Source organism: Hyla sarda, chromosome 9 (genome assembly GCF_029499605.1).
Source record: "Hyla sarda isolate aHylSar1 chromosome 9, aHylSar1.hap1, whole genome shotgun sequence".
Lineage (NCBI taxonomy): Eukaryota > Metazoa > Chordata > Amphibia > Anura > Hylidae > Hyla > Hyla sarda.
The window spans coordinates 33,883,025-33,904,440 of record NC_079197.1 but is presented as its reverse complement, the minus strand read 5'-3'; the positions used below and the strand labels follow the sequence as shown (position 1 = coordinate 33,904,440).

General features: G+C 40.8%; 1 protein-coding gene across 7 annotated transcripts in view; it reads right to left on the bottom strand.

Moving 5' to 3' along the window:
- Positions 1–3,717: 3,717 nt before the first annotated feature.
- DENND1A (DENN domain containing 1A) overlaps positions 3,718–21,416 on the bottom strand; it is an 810,600-nt gene continuing 792,901 nt past the window's right edge. For 4 of the 7 annotated variants that reach the window (XM_056541257.1, XM_056541258.1, XM_056541262.1 and 1 more), the window contains 3 exons: positions 8,602–8,730; positions 6,152–6,404; positions 3,718–5,740 (listed from right to left, as the gene is read on the bottom strand). In XM_056541257.1, the coding sequence (XP_056397232.1) occupies positions 4,529–5,740; positions 6,152–6,404; positions 8,602–8,730 (1,594 nt within the window). In that variant the 3' untranslated portion in view covers positions 3,718–4,528. Of the gene's footprint in view, positions 5,741–6,151; positions 6,405–8,601; positions 8,731–21,416 lie in introns of those variants that run through there. The other 3 variants (XM_056541259.1, XM_056541261.1, XM_056541266.1) reach the window with 2 other exon arrangements.

The window sequence follows — 21,416 nt, the reverse complement described above, 5'->3', positions numbered from 1 at the left end:
GACTTATACTAGGAGTCTGTTTCCTATTTCTTTAGGTTCACTCAAGCGATCAGTCAGGTCTGAACATTTAAAAACCTTAGAAATTTCTCTACAACATAAAAAAAAAAGAAAAAAGTATTTTTAAAGTGGCAGTGCCCAATTAAGGAAACAATAGATATATTTCAATGACGTGAACCAAAATAATGGACAGTGGCTGCTCTCCCATGTTAGACATATACACAGGCAGTACAAAAGAAACAACAAGGCAGGATGGTAGCTGGCTGTAGATATTTATTTTCCTGTAAGTTTCACAAGTTTATTTTCACGGTTTTGTAAAGTGCACACTATTTCACCGAGCTTCAAAAAAAAAACAAAAAAAAAAAACAGAGTGATTTTTTTTTGTGTTTGTTTTGTGTTTTACACACAAGATAAAAAGGTATAAATGATAGAAAAATACTTTTCTGTGAGACAGCAAACACGCTCATCACTGAAATGTGCATGCACATCGACTACGGTATAAAAGAAAATGCGTGTTTAACCCATTCGCTGCCTGGCACAAACACACAGCTCTCCTGCCTCTGCCCACAGCAGATTTAAGTTTAAAAACAAAACACTATGATGGTTAAAAAAATGTATTGTAAGTCACATGCAGAATATGTAGCCTCCAAGCATTGCTATGTTATGTGGGTAGAAAAAAGGATACAAGCGATTAAAGTGGACTTGTAATCTCCATTACCTCAACTTATACACATAAAGGGGTATATAAACTGCAGGTTGCAGAACAATCTATGTGAACATGGGGCAACTAGGATATGTGGGCAGAAATGTCATGTGCATGTGCGTAATGTACAGTGCACAATGTCTGACACCCCTAGTTAAAAAACAAAGAAGAGATTATGTAATTATAGATCATTCTAGGCTGTTTAGGGGTGCAGACTGAGCCAATCAGACTTAATTTCCAAATTACTGTATTTGAACTATTTGAACAAAATGGCTCTACACTGCCACAACTGGCCACAAACGGCATTACGCCCCATTGCAACCCTGTATACAAAAAAAAAAAAAAAATAAGACACGTCCACTTTAATGCTTTGCTACAAGAGAGCAACCAGCAACAACACAAAAGAGGCATAAGTGACCAGAACATCGACTTCCAGTAAGTAATAAACATTTATCATAGAACACTGCCGACCTGATAAGCACTTTCTGTCATAAACTATTAGTGCCGTAATATGTTTACACAGTGCATCCATCTTATCACGTATCATCTACACGTAGGTTATACAAGCTACAATTCCAGTCTCACACAAAGGTTTACTATCTTGATCTAGTAAGATTTCAATGCAATTCATATTATTACAAAACAGGACACGTCATATAAATCAAACAAAAGAAACACAAAGTAAGGTTTGTAGTAACATTTCTTGACCAGCAGGCGGAGGGGTGCACTTGCTGGGATCCTGGACAGTGCTAGGCTCAGCACCCAGCTTATAGTGCACTGCAGAAGCCCCCTTTACTCCCAGAGGTGCAAGCAGCAGAGAGATATAATACACTGTAAATGTAACAAAGGAAGGCTACAATGTAACTAAGTATAGGGTCTGGCAGTCAAAAGCTTAGTGACACCATGAAACGGGACAAAGGAGCTGATCATGCGGTTATCATGACAGCTGTACATGCAGATATACATATGTACATCATGGTCTCTAGCATCCTGGGATGAAGGAGTTTTTGGTCAAGAACATGGAGCACCAACACTAAACTTACAGTAAAATGATCACATATTCCCTTATGTAGGCCGCTCATTTTGGAAACTCTATATGCATTCTGTAAGGAATCTATAAAGCACTTACCTGCGGCAGCAATCGGGTTCTGTCCATTATAGCTGGACTTATATAGCAGTCCTATCAATTCCCACATATAAGGCCTTTTGCCCATTGAGGTTTTTTTCATATGGATTTCAATGCAGATTTTTAATTCATGTCGCTGAAAAATCCCAGAAGTGATACTGTACAGTTTCCAAGCTGGGCAGCCTAAAAACCGTGGGCAAATTCAGCAAACTTGCAAGATTTCTGCTGCGGATTCCTCAACCGATTTTTCCAACCCAAAAACAAAAACGGAGACTGTGTTTGGGCAATATGCTCAATGCAGAAATTCCCAGTGTATAATTCTATTGCACTCTCGATAAGTCAAACATATACTATAAGGGCCCATTCCCACGGCAGAACTTCCAAGTGGAAACAAGCTGAATTCTGGAAATTCTGATACAGCAGCCTCCCATTTGTTTTCTGCGGTGGAAATTCAAATTCCGGAATCAGCTTGGACATACATTGCCATCAATGGAGAGAGCGCATGCCAAGTGGTTCTAACTCAGACTTATTGACTTGGCCGCGTCCAATGTCTGAATGGGTCCTAAAAGTGCCATACGTCTGCCTGGTATATATTAGTGCCGCAAGTAATGCTAAGTAAAGTGTGAACTCAGCCCGAGAGTCCTGTCCTGATCTGATTGATACATATTCTTTCAAAGAGTGTAGTGTTTCCCTGCAGTCAGAGCACAGGCTGTATATGCAGTTGTCATGTATGGTGTCCGTATAGCCCTAAAACTAGAGTTACATTGTAACGGTGTAACTGGATTAACATGAATTCTAAAGACCAAAGAAACTTAAAGACAACTGAGATTATTTTCCAGGAGCAACAATGTATTGTTCCTTTCACAATGAAGAGGACTGGTATCCAAATTAAATCTGATTAGACTTTTTCTTTACCAGACTCCTTAACTCTGCCTCAACTGTCCATTGGAATTTCCTAAATTTTGTTTGGATGTGGTCTACAAACTATCAGTAACATCCCAACCACCAGGTGCAGTTATGCTGCTGTCTCTCAGGCAGTATTACATGCTGCAGATGGGCACACTGGCCACAAATGTCCCTGTAAAGCTTTAGCATTACAACTTCAAATTGCAAACATTTAAAAAAAAATGTTAATAAATTGTAGGTATGTACAACATTATAAACAAAAGGAACATAACACAGCTCTATTCTACCAAACTTCAACTATTTTGAACATTTCAGCTCAGTATTAAGGCAGCTGAAAATCAACATTTCTCAACATTTTATATTCTCCAAGCTAAAGGGGTATTCTGGAGAATTTTTATTTATTTTAAATCAACTTGTGCCAATTTTTTACATAATTTCCTCTATGTAAAAAATGTAATGAAGGAAATAGTGTAGTTCTTTCCGATCAGACACACTGCCCTCTGCCGCCCCCTCTGCCCATACTGGGAACTGTCTAGAGTCTTTCCTGCATTTCCAAATCTGTATAACTTTTTAGCACTAGTTGATTTGAAAATGTTTTTCTCCTCCCTAATACTCCTTTAATCCTGACTGGGACCAGTGGGTAAAAATAGTGGAAACATTCAAAGGTTTAAACTTATTTTTCCATGAAATGTAAAGGAGATTTAACATTAAAAGCATTTAACACTGGACATACAGTCAAACAACTTGTGTAGGTGAAGATCTATACTTTGCCATCCAGGTTATATTACTGTGTAGTATATGACGTCAGTGAGAATCTACTCTGTCTATTGTAACATTAAGGGTATACTGCATGACTGATGCTGTACGTACCAAACAATATACAGATCAGGGATTGATGTTGTGTATATTGATATTTAAATGACTAAAATTCACCTTTCTATGGTTCAGCTAAAAGGGAAACCTCAAAAAAACAAGGACTCTTGGATTTACATAAAGAGAGTATTGAGGAGTACATGTAGACAACATAGTGTACAAGCTACACTAGAAACTAGTACATTCCGTGTTCTAGATACTGTCATTTTTGGTGATTCAAACATTAGTGGTACATACATTTTTAAATATAATTTAATATCGATTGACGTGTGGAGGACCTAGAGTAGCAACTACTATTATATCTTGTCCTGGAGACTGATGTTATTGTGTACTAAGTCACAGAAACTGCTAAAGACGTGTATGTATTTCTCTACACAGCTATTAACTTTTTGATCCTTAAGTGGCTGTAAAATCTTAATACAAAACTGTGTATTTCACCACAACGATCACAATTGCTATCACAATGATGAAATTTTCTATTGAAGACTAAAAACTGTGCTGCTTCATAAATTGCGGCACATGGTAATAATGTGTGCTAACACATCATATAGCACTTCCCGGGGACTCGGTGGGGAGTTAACTAGATAAGCAAAGTGTCAATTTACAGTCCTCGAAAGACTTCATACTGTGATGTCTGTTCTGCATCAAAAGCTCTTTTCTGATAAATGCTAAAGTGCTGGATTCAGTAGTTCTACATCAAGACCAATTCCAATCGGAAAGTAGTCAAGCAAACAGCAAGCAAGAACTGGGAGTTACCCAAACCTTAAGATTATAATGAGTCGATTGTGATTAAAGCCTTTAATTCCAAAATGTCTGAAATTTGTGAGAAAATTATTTGATCTCAAGGCCATTCCAGATAAGATGACTGAGCTCCTTAACAACTGGACTACTTGCTCTGTAACCTTAACCCATAAATTTGAATCCTACTCAAAAGTCTCCCATCGTTTTCGGAGCTGTTCTACTTTGCCCGCTGTTGGAGCTACTGCTTCTTTTGTTTTGGTGAGCAGCTCATCAAAAGGATCCTTGGGCTGACCTGGTCTAGAGGGGAGAAGAACAGGGTCTGAAATTTTTGAAGGTCTAGGGGGGATGGCTGGACACTCCCGGGGCTTGTTGTCTTGAGCCTTGGCCAGAGGCATAGGTAAAGTTCTATGGCCAGCTAGGCCAGTCATGGTCGATGGAATGTTTTGCTGTGTTTCTGAGGTTGTTTGACTTTGTTGCATTAATCTATTGACTGACGGGCCAGATGGAACGTGTAGACTACTTCCTGACAAGGCTGGAGTTGGGCGTCTCTGACTGTGATAAAAAACAGACCTTGAGAACAAAGAGTTGGAAACAACTGGTGGAGTAAATGGTCTTGCTGTGATGCCTATGACAGAAACAGAATGGTCCGGTGGCACTGCTTGGATAAATGGATTAAGTGGTGAATGTATAAATGCAGGTTGAGGGGTGGAAAATCCCAACTGGTGAGGGAAAGCTGCATGAGTAAAATCACTTTGTAGTGAGGTAAAACATGGAGTGCTGGAGTAATGAGGAGCTTCGGAGCTCTGAAGACCACTACCTAGAGGCGGCATAGTTTCACTCTGGCCCTGACCTACTATTAAAGGATCTAAAAGACTAAGAATATCATCATTTACAAAGATATCAGTAGAAACTTTTACAGGCTGTAACAAATCCAAAGAACTAGAATCAGAAACTTGTCTGTGTCCATCTGATACTGGTGGTTCTCTAAGAGGTCCTTGTAGAGTTTGCAAAGGGAAGCCGATGTTCTCCCCAAGCTGCAGTTTGCCCGATTCAGTTACTGCTGGAACGTTTTGCTGCTTAGAGACTCTTGATGCTGGTGGGGGTGGAACAATTCCCAGCTCTGGTGTTTTTCTTCCATGTGGTCTTGGGATAGTGATATTACCTTGGGTGCTGCTAGATGGTCCCTCTTTGTCGACAGATAATGATGTAATTTCCTTATGTGGAGTACTTGTGTCACTTCCAGGAAGTGATAGCTGTTTCTCAGGGGAAATCTGAAGATATATGTTAGGGACAGCAATGTCATCTTGCCCCATGCCCCATAGTTTATTGTATGGGTGGTTAGATTTCATTGGTGGCACCAACCGATTCCTCTCTGGTACTGTGAGATCCATTCTCTGTGAAACAAAATTATATTAATATGGTGTCAAAAATATTTGTTAAAAAAAAGGTAATTTTGATGTGTCCTATTTCTGCAGCACATACTTTGTATATCAATCCCTTACAGTTTTTGAATGAGATTCATTGTTTGCTTCTTGAAGCCCAATTGCTCAGTCGGTAACAGTACATTTACAGTATAAGAACATTCTCTAGCAATGAATGGAGCACTTGTGTCACCATTACATGACCAGGACAGAGTTTTATCTTGAGGAAAAAATGACAACAAAGGTTCCCATTCAATGGCTACAAGCAGAAATCTTGAACACCACATGTTAATATAATATTTATGTAACACAACCTTAGGCAGCACTTCAGTTTTGCTGCTAACACGTGTAAACCTTTCTTCTTATTAAAGTCGGATTCTTTACCTGATAATCGAATGTAAAACGGTCATCATAGTCCTCCTTGGGGGTCCTCAAGTCTTCCAAACTCTTAGCTTGGTTTAAATGTGGTGGTTGTGATTCCACATCAAAATTACTAAAGATATCTTCAAGAAGATTGATATTTGGGACCTCCTTATGTGATGTCTCCTGATCCAGCATTGAATCGCTTTCCTTTTCTGGGCTGATAATTTCATCTCCATCAGGATCCGATTCCTTTAATGTTCGATATTGTTGAGGCCTTAGACAAGGTAAAAGTAAAAGTTAGAAGTCACTTACGCAGGTCATTTATTGAAAAAATATATATATACTAAAGGGAAGGAAAGGTTTAGTACAACTAACTATACATGGTCCCTGCATCAGCACATGTAGTCTTCTTGTAGTCCAGTGGACTTTCTTTTTTTTTTTTTTTTTTTTTTTTAAGTGTACTGGTGCCAGAAAGTTATACAGATTTGTAAATGACTTCCATAATAAAATCTTAATTCCTTCCTAACCCTTATCAGCTGCTGTATGCTCCAGAATAAGTAATGTAGTTCTTTCCAGGATGTCATTTTGTCAGGAACTGTCTGGGGCAGGAAATACTCCAGACAGGAATGAATTTTCTCCTGCGCTGGACAGTTCCTGACACGAATAGAGGTGGCAGCAGAGAGATATGAGGTCAGACTGGAAATAACTACACAACTTCCTCTGGAGCATACAGCAGCTGATAAGTACTGGAAAGGTTAAGATAGTTAAAAATAAGTAATTCCCAATGCTGGCCGTTCCACTTTTCCTTCTTCTGCTTGACGAGAGTTGGACCGTGCACCCCGCCCCCAGTGAGCTGACAACTTCCTTGCTGTTTATTTACAAATCTGTTTAACTTTCTGGCACTAGCTGACTTAGAAACATTTGTTTTCCACCAGAGTACCCCTTTAAAGGGGTACTCCGGAGGAAAACAATTTTTTTCATATCAACTGGCTCCAGAAAGTTAAATAGATTTGTAAATATCTGTATAACTTTGGGACGCTTGGCTGGTGGGAATCGGTCTTTATGTTCTTTAGGTTGAGAATGGTAGATGGGGATAATAGGGTCAGGAACAAAAATGTTTTGTATAATTATCCCCAGTTTTAAGCCTTACTGTAGTAGCTTACTAAGATCTGCTTTGAGGCGGGCGGTGGGGTAAATAACTTCTATTAAAAAATCTTAATCCTTCCAGTACTTATCAGCTGCTTTATGCTGCACAGGAAGTTGAGTTGCTCTCTGCTGACTCCCTTGTCTGTGTCAGGAACTGTCCACAGTAGGACAAATGGCAAACATTTCCTGCTCCAGACAGTTCCTGACATGGACAGAGGTGTCAGCAGAAATCACTGTGGTCAGACTGGAAAAAAAACTAGTCAACTTCCTGTGGAGCATACAGCAGCTGATAAGTACTGGAAGAATTAAGATTTTTAAATAGAAGTAGTTTACAAGTCTGTTTAACTTTCTGCCACCAGTTGATTAGAAAAAAAAATGTTTTCGAATGGAGTACCCCTTTAAGGCTAATCATTCCTGGTTCAGGTAGACATGTTCAGCACATTTTGGAGGCCAAAAGGGTGTCCTTTTGGCTTCTGTCTAGGTGGTATGTGTCAGAATACCTTGTTTCTATTACTGTATAGGAAAGTGCAGGAGAGTGCTTTCCTATACAGTGGACCACCACAAAAACTATCATAAACAGTATACAGTTTTTCATGTATGGTGGCCATTAGCTGGCACATGCCACTGTATGGCTGGCTATAGAGGGGTTATACGAGAGGTGCAGTATACTTCAGAGGATATTTAGGACGTATGCAGTACCTCCAGCATATAGAAGAAATGTGAGATGGACAGAACATACACATAAAACACATATTTAAAGGGTACCTTTCATCAAAAAAAATGTTTGATATATTATAGATTAATATATGCAGAATAACTTTCCAATAGCATGTTATTAAAAAAATATGCTTCTTTCTATTTAATTTTCCACTTTGAAAAAATGAACACTAGGGGTCTCCCTACCAGTCCTTTTTTTTTTATAGATTTCAGACTCATGCTGGAGTCCTAAATCTCAGACTGCAGCCGGGACACAGACAAGCACAGCACTGCTCCCTGGCAGTAAGCAGTGCTGAGTTTGTCTGTGTTCCGGCTGCAGTTTGAGATTTAGGACTCCTGCATGAGTCTGAAATCTATAAAAAATGACTGGTAGGGAGACCCCTAGTGTTCATTTTTTCAAAGTGGAAAATTAAATAGAAAGAAGCATATTTTTTAATAACATGCTATTGGATAGTTATTCTGCACACATTAATCTATAATATATCAAAAGTTTTTTTGATGAAAGGTACCCTTTAAAAATACATCTCATCATCAATCTAATGTTCTTCAAGCTGATCTATTCTTAGTGGAAATGTGATGCTAAAAGGAAGAGAGATGAAGACAGAGACCATTCAAAAGGAGCAGAGAAGATAAAGTTTTCAGAGAAGGCAGAAACAGGATCCTCCTCCTGCAGAAACTCATCATCGGAGGAATCTTCAGAAAGGAAGACAGTATAGTGGCGTGTGGGCTTCGCCACGCTGAGAAGATAGGAGAAGAAGACAGTTAGCAGCAGTCTATGTCCAATGACAATTATAGGTAGAGCAAGAAAAATCCATGTGTTCTACCTTATCAAGTTAATATGGCATTTACAAATAATATATTGCAATATCATGCACAGGTAGTAAAAGGGATGATTCGCATTCGAGCTCTTTTTATGACTTCATAGACAAACCGGAAAAAGAGTTGGAAGGTGAATGAGTAACACATCACAGCAGAATCAGGAGTTATCTGAGAGTTGTCAGAATGTAACATGGAACTATCTATAGCCACAGCTGTGGTTTACAGGTCTGTATCGTGCCGCACCTGACACCCACAATCCTGCGCTTCTCTGCGGACTGCACACACCTTTCTCATTAGACCTGATCTGTCCAGAACAAGCCGACTTACAGCAGTTACATATACTGAAAGTACTTGTTAGATGAAGAGATTAGCACAGAATTGTGAAACAGGCGAGTGTATTATATTACATTTATACCTAGAGATGAGCGAACTTACAGTAAATTCGATTCGTCACGAACTTCTCGGCTCGGCAGGTGATGGCTTTTCCTGCATAAATTAGTTCAGCCTTCAGGTGCTCCGGTGGGCTGGAAAGGGTGGATACATTCCTAGGAAAGAGACTCCTAGGACTGTATCCACCTTTTCCAGACCACCGGAGCACCTCAAAGCTGAACTAATTTATGCAGGAAAAGTCATCAACTGCCGAGCCGAGAAGTTTGTGACGAGTCGAATTTACTTTAAGTTCGCTCATCTCTATTTATACCTATTAAAACAGCAGTCTGGGGGCCTTAAAGGGATACTCCACTGGCCGGCGTTCGGAACTAAATGTTCCGAAGGCTGTTTTCACCCTGCGAGGGTCGGCCACGCCCATTGTGATGTCATGGCCACGCCCCCTCAATGCAAGTCTATGGGAGGGGGCGTGACGCCCCCTCCCATAGACTTGCATTGAGAGGGCATGGTGGTGATGGCACTAGGGGCGTGGCAAACCCCCGCAGCGCAAAAACAGCGTTCAGAACATTTGGCTCTGAACGCTGGCAGGTGGAGTACCCCTTTAAGGGTATGTTCACACGAGCGGACCCACAGTGTATTTTACGCTGCAGATCTGCCGCTGACTGACCGCTGCATGGTGGCTTTACATGTGCCTGCTTGGAGTGGCAATACGCTGAAGCGATATGCGAGTCACCGCGCATGCACGGTGTACTCGCACACAAGGCGGCCGCTCCCCCTGCTCCATGAGCAACTGCGATGTGCAAGTATACTGCACATGTGCGCTGCGACTGGCACATATCAATGTGTCTGCTCGTAGCGGCATATTGCCGCTCCGAGTAGGCACATGTAAAGCCACCATGCAGGGGTCCTTCAGCGGCGGATTTGCAGCGTAAAATACGCTGTGGGTCCGCTCGTGTGAACGTACCCTAAAGGTGTATTCCACAGCTTTTTCTGTACATTTCTGATAGATGATAGAGTTGCATAAAAGGCAAAGCCCCGTGAGTTATGTTGTTTCCGTATAAATCCTGACTTACAGAAACAGCATAGCTCTTAAGTGCTACAATGTTTCAGCAACTCCCATTTACCTCAATAGGAAATATGTAAACTGTAGGAAACAGATTGTTTTCAGCTTCCCAACCACCTCCAGCAGCTGCAAGCAGGCCAGAGGGTTCGGAGATACCCCTTTAATGTAGGGGAACTAGGGTTAGCACAGTTTTAGGGACACTGCGGATGACACTGTTATAGGGATACTTTGACTTAAACTTTTATGGGGCACTGCTGTACCTAGAGCATAAGTATTAAAAGGCAAGTGGAACAATTATAGGGGGGTTACACTGCATATAGGAAGCATAATAAGGTAATATAAAAAAGAAGGAAAAGGGTTATTTACAAAAAAAAAAAATCTTAACAGGAATATGCCATGGATATAGTTCTACTGGGGTGGAGCCTCATTGGGAGAACATTCTTCCCTTCTGTATGAAGCAGGTTGGACAGTATGTGGTTTATGGCAGCTGACACCTTCAGGAAGTAATACCTGTACATTATAATTCCACCCTACTGAATAGAATACTGCCACACACTATACCGTCTGAAATTAATAGTACCGCACACTGTACCCGGTGAATATCATACCGCCACACACTGTGCCTTCTAAATTTAACACTGCCACACACCATACGCTCATAATATAACACTGTCTCACATCGTACCCCCAGAAAAGAACCTGACATACACTATACTTGTTGAATATAACCTGGCCATACACTGTACCCTTTAAATATAACAATGCCACACAACATACCTTCTAAATATAACACTGCCTCCCACCGTACCCTCTGAATATAACCCTGCACCACACTGTACCCTCTGAATATAATCCTGCCACACATCATACCTTTTGAATATAACACTGCCTCACACCATACCCTCTAAATACAGTACTGCCACACACTGTACCCCTTGAATATAACCCTGTCATGCCTCCATGTATCTCTATAGGAGAGCCAGAGGTACACCCTTCGGCTGCCGCTTTGTGCAGGGGTCAACGCGTTCCGTTCCTGGGGACTGCCGGGGTGCTGCGCAAGAGATCAGTTGTCCTGCATGATAGTTCTCCTTTAAGGAGAACAGGTCTCTGCTGGCTTCTTCTGAGCTTAACTGAAAAGACTCTGTTTAAGCAAATGAGAGAGACCTGTAAGTCAAGACCGAGCAGGGCAGGAGCAGGGCCAGGGTAAATCCAGCCTTCTTGACTTTATGCCCCATTGCTGGCTCATATTCATAATATGATTTCTTTGAAAATATACCACAGCATTACAGACTAACTAAGGCTAGATACTTAATGACAAATGCATTGAGGGCCATACATAATTTAGGGCTGAATGATGTATAATTGATCTGAGAAAGGCTGAACTTAATAGACCTGTGTCTTTCAACCATGGTAACTATGTAAGGGCACTGCTTTAACTGGTACATACAGCAAATATGGGCAATGCTGCTGAAAGAAAATACTTATATAGGCACGCTAATGGAAATTATACAGTGTCAGCCAAAGTACACTGCTCAAAAAAATAAAGGGAACACTTAGATAACACATCCTAGATCTGAATGAATGAACTAATCTGAGTAGATATAGATAAGATGAGGTATCTATTCACCTAAGGTACGCAGTGCTCCCAGTCAAAAATCAATAAGAATATTAAGAGGAGTGACTAAAACGTAACTTTTAATAGTTAGTAGACTAAAAAGTATTATCTATCTCAGGTTACAGAACCTGCACTTGTTTATGTAACCAGCTTCATATTTGTGGAATTATTCACATATATGCAGCCTTCCCGTGCGCCAAAAGCCATTGATGTCTATTAGATATATAGGGTATTTATATGATTGTCCTGGTGTCGTTTGGATCGCCAATATTACCATCTTATGCAGTACATATACAACCTTACCTATCCAAACCCGGTACGGCATGGGTTAACCATAACTCTGTGCGCTCTCGCTGAATCCCCAGTGAGCACCTGACGTGTCACCTAACTTGGCGTCGGCTGGGTGAAATGTCATAGGCTGAGTTCCGCCCTCTGTTCCAGAGGCAGATATTAGCTCAGACGCCGGCACAGCTCACATATGTGCCTAGCAGCAGGCACGAATGCACGGCTCCCCGTCACTGCGGGTTTGCGCATACTCTGAGAACGGACGCAAGTACGCCGAATCATGAGTAGGAAGCTTCTTTTATTTATAGGATCTGCTCACCCATGGACAAAACATTGAGCCTGATTGCAGTTTATGTACTTTTTTTGCAGGGTCATCAATTGGGGCCATCGGCTACTTCTACTCACTATTGCCTGTGCTTTGTAACTTTATCAGCACAGGATTAAAGGGGTATTCCAGGCAAAAACTTTTTTATATATATCAACTGGCTCCAGAAAGTTAAACAGATTTTTAAATTACTTCTATTAAAAAATCTTAATCCTTTCAGTACTTATGAGCTTCTGAAGTTAAGGTTGTTTTTTCTGTCTAAGTCCTCTCTAATGACACCTGTCTCGGGAAACGCCCAGTTTAGAAGCAAATCTCCATAGCAAACCTCTTCTAAACTGGGCGTTTCCCGAGACAGGTGTCATCAGAGAGGACTTAGACAGAAAAGGACAACCTTAAATTCAGAAGCTCATAAGTACTGAAAAGATTAAGATTTTTTAATAGAAGTAATTTACAAATCTGTTTAACTTTCTGGAGCCAGTTGATATATATAAAAAAGTTTATGCCTGGAATACCCCTTTAACCATTGAGGAGCCGCCACTGTATCAGCGACTCCTCAACCAATACATACCATTAGATGCATCATTTGCAACAGTGGATTTGTATCTTCTCTTTTTCAGGTCTATGTTTCCCTCTAAGCCCCTGATGAGGACACATGATTAGTGTCTGAAATGCGTTGGGCAGTGTGGGCAAAGTTTGGGGACCTATTCATGGGGATGTATATCTATCTGTTCCCCTATGTATATGATATGAATCTCATCCTATGAGTTTAGCAGCTTGCTTCATATGGTTATGCATCCTATGGATGTCAAATCAATACACTGATTTGTATATAGAACACTCACTATATGAATGAACTAATCGTATGAAATACTTTCGTCTTTACAAAGTTGAATGTGCTGACAACAAAATCACACACACATTATCAATGAAATCTAATTTATCAACCCATAGAGGTCTGGATATGGAGTCACACTCAAAATCAAAGTGGAAAACCACACTACAGGCTGATCCAACTTTGATGTAATGTCCTTAAAACAAGTCAAAATGAGGCTCAGTAGTGCGTGTGGCCTCCACGTGCCCGTATGACCTCCCTACAATGCCTGGGCATGCTCCTGATGAGGTGGCGGGTGGTCTCCTGAGGGATGTCCTCCCAGACCTGGACTAAAGCATTTGCCAACTCCTGGACAGTCTGTGGTGCAAGGAGGATTGGTGAATAGAACGAGACATGATGTCCCAGATGTGCTCAATCAGATTCAGGTCTGGGGAATGGGCGGGCCAGTCCTTAGCATCAATGCCTTCCTCTTGCAGGAACTGCTGACACACTCCAGTCACATGAGGTCTAGCATTGTCTTGCATTAGGAGGAACCCAGGGCCAACCGCACCAGCATATGGTCTCACAAGGGGTCTAATGGCAGTCAGGCTACCTCTGGCAAGCACATGGAGGGCTGTGCGGCCCCCCCAAAGAAATGCAACCACACACCATTACTGACCCACCACCAAACTGGTCATGCTGGAGGATGTTGCAGGCAGTAGAACGCTCTCCATGGTGTCTCCAGACTCTGTCACGTCTGTCACATGTGCTCAGTGTGAATTTGCTTTCATCCGTCAAGAGCACAGGGCAACAGTGGCGAATATGCCAATCTTGGTGTTCTCTAGCAAATGCCATACCTCCGGCACGGTGTTGGGCTGTAAGCACAACCCCCACCTGTGGTTGTTGGGCTCTCATACCACCCTCAATGAGTATGTTTCTGACCGACTGAGTGGACACATGCACATTTGTGACCTACTGGAGGTCATTTTGCAGGGCTCTGGCAGTGCTCCTCCTTGGACAAAGGCGGAGGTAGCGGTCCTGCTGCTGGGTTGTGAGCCATCCTACGGCCTCCTCCACATCTCCTGATGTACTGGCCTGTCTCCTGGTAGCGCCACCATGCTCTGGACACTACCCTGAAAGACACAGCAAACCATTTTGTCACAGCTCGTATTGATGTGCCATCTTGGATAAGCTGCACTACCTGAGCCACTTGTGTGTGTTGTAGACTCCGTCTCATGCTACCACTAGAGTGAAAGCACCGCCAGCATTCAAAAGTGACCAAAACATCAGCCAGGAAGCATAGGAACTGAGAAGTCATCTGTAGTCACCACCTGCAGAACCACTTCTTTATTGGAGGTTTCTTGTTATTGCCTATAATTTCCACCTGTTGTCTGTTCCAGTTGAATAACAGCATGTGAAATTGATTGTTAATCAGTGTTGCTTCCTGAGTGGACAGTGTGATTTCACGGAAGTGTGACTGACTTGGAGTTACATTGTGTTGTTTAAGTGTTCCCTTTATTTTTTTGAGCAGTGTATTAACCATGTATAAGGGCACTTTTAGATGGGTCGGGCAGCTCGCAATATTGAGTGCTGTAATCTTGTAGATCGCTGCTTGTGTAATGAGACTTTACATGGCTCACTTATTGTTCAGGTCGAGGGCACAAACAATCGGTGGACTGTTCATGAGGCACAAATGCTCGTTCATCAGCTGATCGCTGGTTCTACTACACAGGCCTATTGTTGGGAATATTGCTAGGAGAGCTTGTTCACCTGATAATCAGCCTGTGTAAAGGCATTTATACAGACTGAAATGATAGAAGAAACTTCTTCAACAAAAAGCAATTATATAATATTTTAAACCCTATAACATAGCAACTGATGGCTGAAGGAACCCAAAAAAATGAAAGGGGTACTCAGGTGGAAAACTTTTTTTTATTATCAACTGGTGCCAGAAAGTTAAACAGATTTGTAAATTACTTCTATTAAAAAATCTTAATCCTTCTAGTACTTATTAGCTGCTGAATACTACAGAGGAAATTATTTTCTTTTTGGAATACAGAGCTCTCTGCTGACATCATGACCACAGTGCTCTCTGCTGACCTCTCTGGACAGTTCTTAAAATGGACAGAGTAGGAGAAAATCCCCATATCAAACATATGCTGCTCTGGACAGTTCCTAAAATGGACAAAGATGTCAGCAGAGAGCACTGTGCTTGTGATGTCCGCTCTCTGCTGACATCACAAGCACAGTGCTCTCTGCTGACATCTCACTGTTTTCCAAAAAGAAAAGAATTTCCTCTGTAGTAATCAGTAGATTTTTTTAAATAGAAGTAATTTACAAATCTGTTTATCTTTCTGGCACCAGTTGATTAAAAAAAAAAAAGTTTTCCACCGGAGTACCCCTTTAAATAGGCACTGTTAAATGCAAAAACTTTTTATATGTTGTTAGTGATGAAATTTAAAGACCTACTGATTGTTTAAAAAACATTGAATATTTAATGAGGAAAACTGTAAAAAATTCCACCACTAGGGGTCCCCATACCTACTGGGACACTAACCAGTCCTGCAGCAGCATCAGGCTTGCCCATGAGTCATGGACAAGAGATGACTCATGGACAAGGCTGCATGAGCAGATACACCAATCACCTCCCACCACAAGGGAGGGACACAACCCCTCCCTGAGGGGATTTCTCACACTGTGAGCAAATGAAAAGAAGGATTTTTTTAAATAATAAATATAGTTGTTAGAGGCATAAAAATGAGATGTACATGGTCAGGATTAGGTGTTAGGTAACATATGAATTTATTTTTTGTGCGATCTGACCGGTACGATTTAAAGGGGTTTTCTGGGACTTTTTAAAATATGGCATATCTTTGGAGAGTTGAGGTGCTCACATGTTCAAGGAATTGAGCAGGAATAAAATAGCACCATAACATTGTGAAGTGGTTAGTGCAGCTCAGCTCCCATTAAAATGTTGGACCCCCACTATCCTAATAATAGGCCATCTATGAAAAGAAAAATCATGGAAAACCCCTTTAAATCCTGAGCAATCCTAAATGTATTTGGTAAATACAATAAACATGTTTTGGGATTCGTGCAAAAATCTGCTTGGCCCTGCACAGCAGTATTTAAGCTCCTCATGGCCCAAGTGTGAGGGCATCAAAGATTTGTAGCAATTAAGGAATTAATAAAGTAATATATATATATATATATATATATATATATATATATATATATATATTTATTTATAACAAAGAAGTTTAAGCAAAATTGGTGAAATGGAATTTCATTCATAAATGAGCGAGGACAGGTCAAATTAGTACGGGCATCAAGCTTTTCATTGTGCATATTTTCCTATGTGAGATAGTCAAATATGTTTAGACTCCTTCCTCTGCCATTGGAGATAATTGAGATTTTGCTGTTTGGAGGCTCAGTATACAGTATGTCAAACACTCATCATGGATCAGGACCACTGCCTGTAATGCACTGCACATTTCGTTCCCCTTGTGTTAACACCTGCACGTGACACTGGTGACAGCTTGCTTCTTTTTAAATACCATGTCAGACACACATCCTGCAATAGCCGCGGGTAGCGCGGAGCCTGTGTGCATTATTACAAGTGCATGGCTTTATTTTTAATGAGGAGAATATGCATGGTGAGAAATCACGGACAGGCCCGCCTCACATCACTGTGGCCAGAACCAGGAATTGCTGACAAATGTAGATATCTCAAATTTAATTGACATTTAAATAAGCCAGAGAATATAATGGGAAGATGGAGGAAAAATAATAATAAATGGCTTTTATATAAGATAAGAGGGTGAAGAATATGAACATATATACGAATTACTGTACTGTAAAAAAAACATCTTGAACAAGAAATAATGACTATTCATGTAACAGCCATTATACCGTATATGTCTCATTCTGTCACACATCACACACCGCTAATACATTCTGACTTGTAGTCAACATTTACTTACAGTAAAGTCCATCCAATAAAGGGCATCTATATGTATGTATGTTACGGAGACTCTTTGGCTGCTTTGTATTTTATTAGAATCATTGGTGACCAGTGTTTAAGATTTTTTTTGCCAATCACATGATCTTCCAGTTGTTCCAGGGCTACACAACCAATTGGGCATGGGTAACATTAGTGGTGTGGCCAAAGATTACAGTGTCGCACTGCAGCTATGGTAAGTGAAGGGGATCACACTGTGACCCGCCAGTGGCCAAAACCCAATAGTTGCAAGAAGTGGATCCTGGATGGATTTCTGGATTTCTTGCGACTGTTGGATCATGGTGGCGGCCACTTGTGGGTTGCAATTCAATCCCGTTCACTTATATTAGCTGCAATGCCCCCTTATTCAGATATGAGCAGCACAATATGAGCTTCAGTTATCTCTCTTGGTAAAGATTACTACCACCAGAGAAGACAAAACAAGAGAAAATTTAGTGTGAAGTCTGCAGCCGGGGAAGGGAATCTAAGGGCCCATTCACACTACAGAATTTTCTTGTGGTAGGCCGCCGCTGATATCATTAAGAAATTAGACGGTGCGGATGCCATCCACATTGACGGCAATGCATACCTGGCGGAATTCTAATGAAAGAATCAACATTGGCAGAGCCCAGAATCAGGGATTTCCATCATTGAAATTCTGCAGTGTACACGGTGTAGCAAAATCTCCTTGAAAACAATGGAAGGATGCTGCACAGGAATTTCTGAGCGGAATGTCAGAGAGGAACTTTTCTTGGAAATTCCATAGTGTGAATGGGCCCTAACAGGCCAAGTAATGTTCTCTGGGAAAAAGATATGCAAATTAGCAGGAAGAAAGCAGTCGGCTAAAATCCCTAGTCATGTTTCAAGGCTCCTTGAAAGGGTTGTCCATTTATTAAAAAGTTAACCCCATCCACAAAAAGGGGATAAGTGTTTGATCATGGGGCCTACACCTATCTCTTACCTCTGAGTGCTCTGGCTCCCACTTTCCCAGACCAACTGGTTTTGTGGGCGATAGCCCGCCATTTACCCGCTGAGGCGTGACATCGGCATCTACACCAGTCCAGAAACCCCACTGACATGCAATCTCATTCAGAACAATATGATTAGACCTAGCACTAGTTTCCAGACAAAGGGATACTGAGCCAATAGCTGGACAGGTGAAAATGGGGCCTATCTGCTCCATTTTTATTACAAATAGATTTACTAAGCCTAACAACCCCTAAAATTCTGATCCTTCATAATTGTAGAAAGAGTACGAGGTGTTCCTGACAAGGAATTCCCCTATAAAACAACCAGGGCTGGTAGCGCTTCTCCAATAAAGTCCATGGACCTGAAGAAAAAAGGACTTTGCCTTTCGACACACGTTGTCCAAACTTATATACAAATAAATATTTTGCTTACTGCACCAAATGCACTGTCCTAGACTTATTGGAGAAGTGCTACCACCCCTGGTCAGTTGTTAGGGGCATTGCTTACCAGGAACACCCCGCACTCTTTCTACAATTCTGCATCTCCTACCGCTCCAGTACAGATCCGGTACCAACGGGCCAGTGGCTCCCACGAACACTACGATTTGAACAACATACAAAGGTGAGCATACCTTTTGTTCCATCTTCTACTATATACCCGCCAAGGGTAACGGCACTAAAGAGCACCATTTCTGTGTTTTCTTTTTCTACTCTTCTACATAATCCTTCATAATGGCTCACTGCAAATCTGTCTGAAGGAAGTGATTTTTCTTTAAATTTTCTACTTCAATAGAGGAACTATTATAATGGAAGTATATCTGCATAGATATTTTCACTAATCCCCTGCATGGCACCCTGAGGTCTCAACATCCACTAAGGGTGCCTGACTGGCATGGCCAAGGGCATCCTGTGCTTCTGTGAGCACATGCGTATAGTAGGGTGTGCAAATCAAGAAAATGGCACTTTATTCATGATCATATACTACAGTGTAGCAAAATGAAAACAAAGCCACATTCTGTATGCTGTTGCCATGTTGGCTTTTGCTTGTCTATACACCTTTAGCATAAATACACACACACACAAACATATATATATATATATATCATAGACAATGAAACAGAATAACTTGCACTTTACTACTAGAAACAATATGAGCGGTTACAGTGGGCATACAATGTTACAGACAACCATGGTGATGCATATAAAAGGAGAAAGAGACTGTTAACACGTACAATTCCAAGCTTTAATATAAAAAAAAAAATCTAAAACTTAATATATCTAAAACTGTCAACTAAAACCCATAAACTTTCACAAAAATGTTACATATAATACATTTTATCATTTTCACAGGCTCAGACCCTGCACTTCACCATTAAACGCCACAAGAGGGCAATAGATTTCCACGTTCATTCTCATTTACCCAAAATAAGAAGAAAAGAAAAAAAATCCCAGCCTGTGAAAAGAAATTACCTTATACAAAGAAATTAGCATTTTTTATTCTTTTCTGCAAACTGCTACCTTCAGTTTGTATTGTGATCACAAAATCAGATGGGTATGGCGATATGACAACTTGAAAACATAACTAAAAATATACATTGCGCATTAGCCAAGAGGTCCAGTTGCACCTTGCTCCAGTGAATATTAATGAAAGTAGGCAAAATGGGAGAAATAAAAAAAGATGCTAAGTAATGAGTATTATTCAAAACATAAAATAGGCATGAAAAAAAGTTCCATTGCCTGGGTTTCCCCATTACATAAAAACGGGCTAACCGGGTGCTTAACAGAGCTCGAACCCTATGTGGATGGAATCTGTCACAAACACAAGGGCAAGGCTGCGTTCACATAGTGCATTTTTTCCTGAACTTCTGATGCATTTTCCAAGGATTTTGGTGAAATAGTGGCAAAAATTCCACTAATTACTGTGATTGCACAAATTCCGATAAAATTGTGTCATTTTTTGTGCAGATCATGGCAAGATTGCAGGAAAGACGCATTAAAAAGGCACCGTGTGAACACAGTCTAAAGGCTGAAGAATTTTGTATAATTATCTATTCATATTAGCCCCTTATCCCTACATGTATAAAAAGATGAAAGGGCAGAAAAACTTCAACATACCCTGAAGGGATGCACCATCTTTCATTTTCTACATACATTGGCAGGAGAATTAAAGGGAACCTGTCACATTGAACAAGCAGTTGTCCAGCGTTATGATATAGAGCAGGAGGAGGTGAGCAGAATAATTGTTTGTGTAAAAAGATTAAGTACAACTTGTATTTTATTTATTAACACTTTTACTCACTCTGCATTTAAGAGTCAAGTAGGCGGTTCTAATCAGGAGTCAAGTAGGTGGTCGTAATCAGCAGTGGATAACTGTATTTGTATAACTGCTTATAGAAAGAAGCTTTCAGTTATGGAGAGACTCCACCCTTTTTACTACTAACTCCAGAATGAGTAAGAATTTGCTTTGCCTTGTGGATACATTCCACCCTATCTTTCAATGAACTGAGCTCCTCCTGCTCTGTAACATGATACGGATAACTCTTTAGACATGTGTACAACATGCGAGTACCTGTACTTGCAGAATTCACACTTAGGAACATGTGAACCCATTTGACTAGTTATGATGGGTTTTCTAGGATCCTGTATATGTCTTCCTGTGACTTCAGAGAGTACAAGTCACTAAACCTTTTACCTTTTTCTTACATAGAAGCAAAATATATATATTGTCACAAATTGACCCAATTTTCCCATCTCAGACATTAGGAAGCCAAATGGCGAGAAACAGGAAACTGGAGCACATGGAGGAAACCAAATAAGTTCTATGCAGCTGCTGTTCTTGTTTTGGTTTGAACCCAAGACCCCAGTACTTCATTGCATCAATAACAACCAACCACCCACCCTACTGACCTGGTAAAACATTACTGTCATTTGGAAAAACATTTGTCATGTTGTCCAGACATGTCAAAAGTTTAGAAAGCTCAGTCCTGAGACCCTCTGCGATCGAAAGTTACAGCCAAGTGAAGTATGTGGCAAGAAAGCGCTGCACCCGTACTGGCTGTCACTCAAACCCGACTCATTCACCATAGACTCTAATGCAGTGAATGAGAGGGATAGAGCGGTCAGGGAGTGAAGAACACTGCTGCATACTTC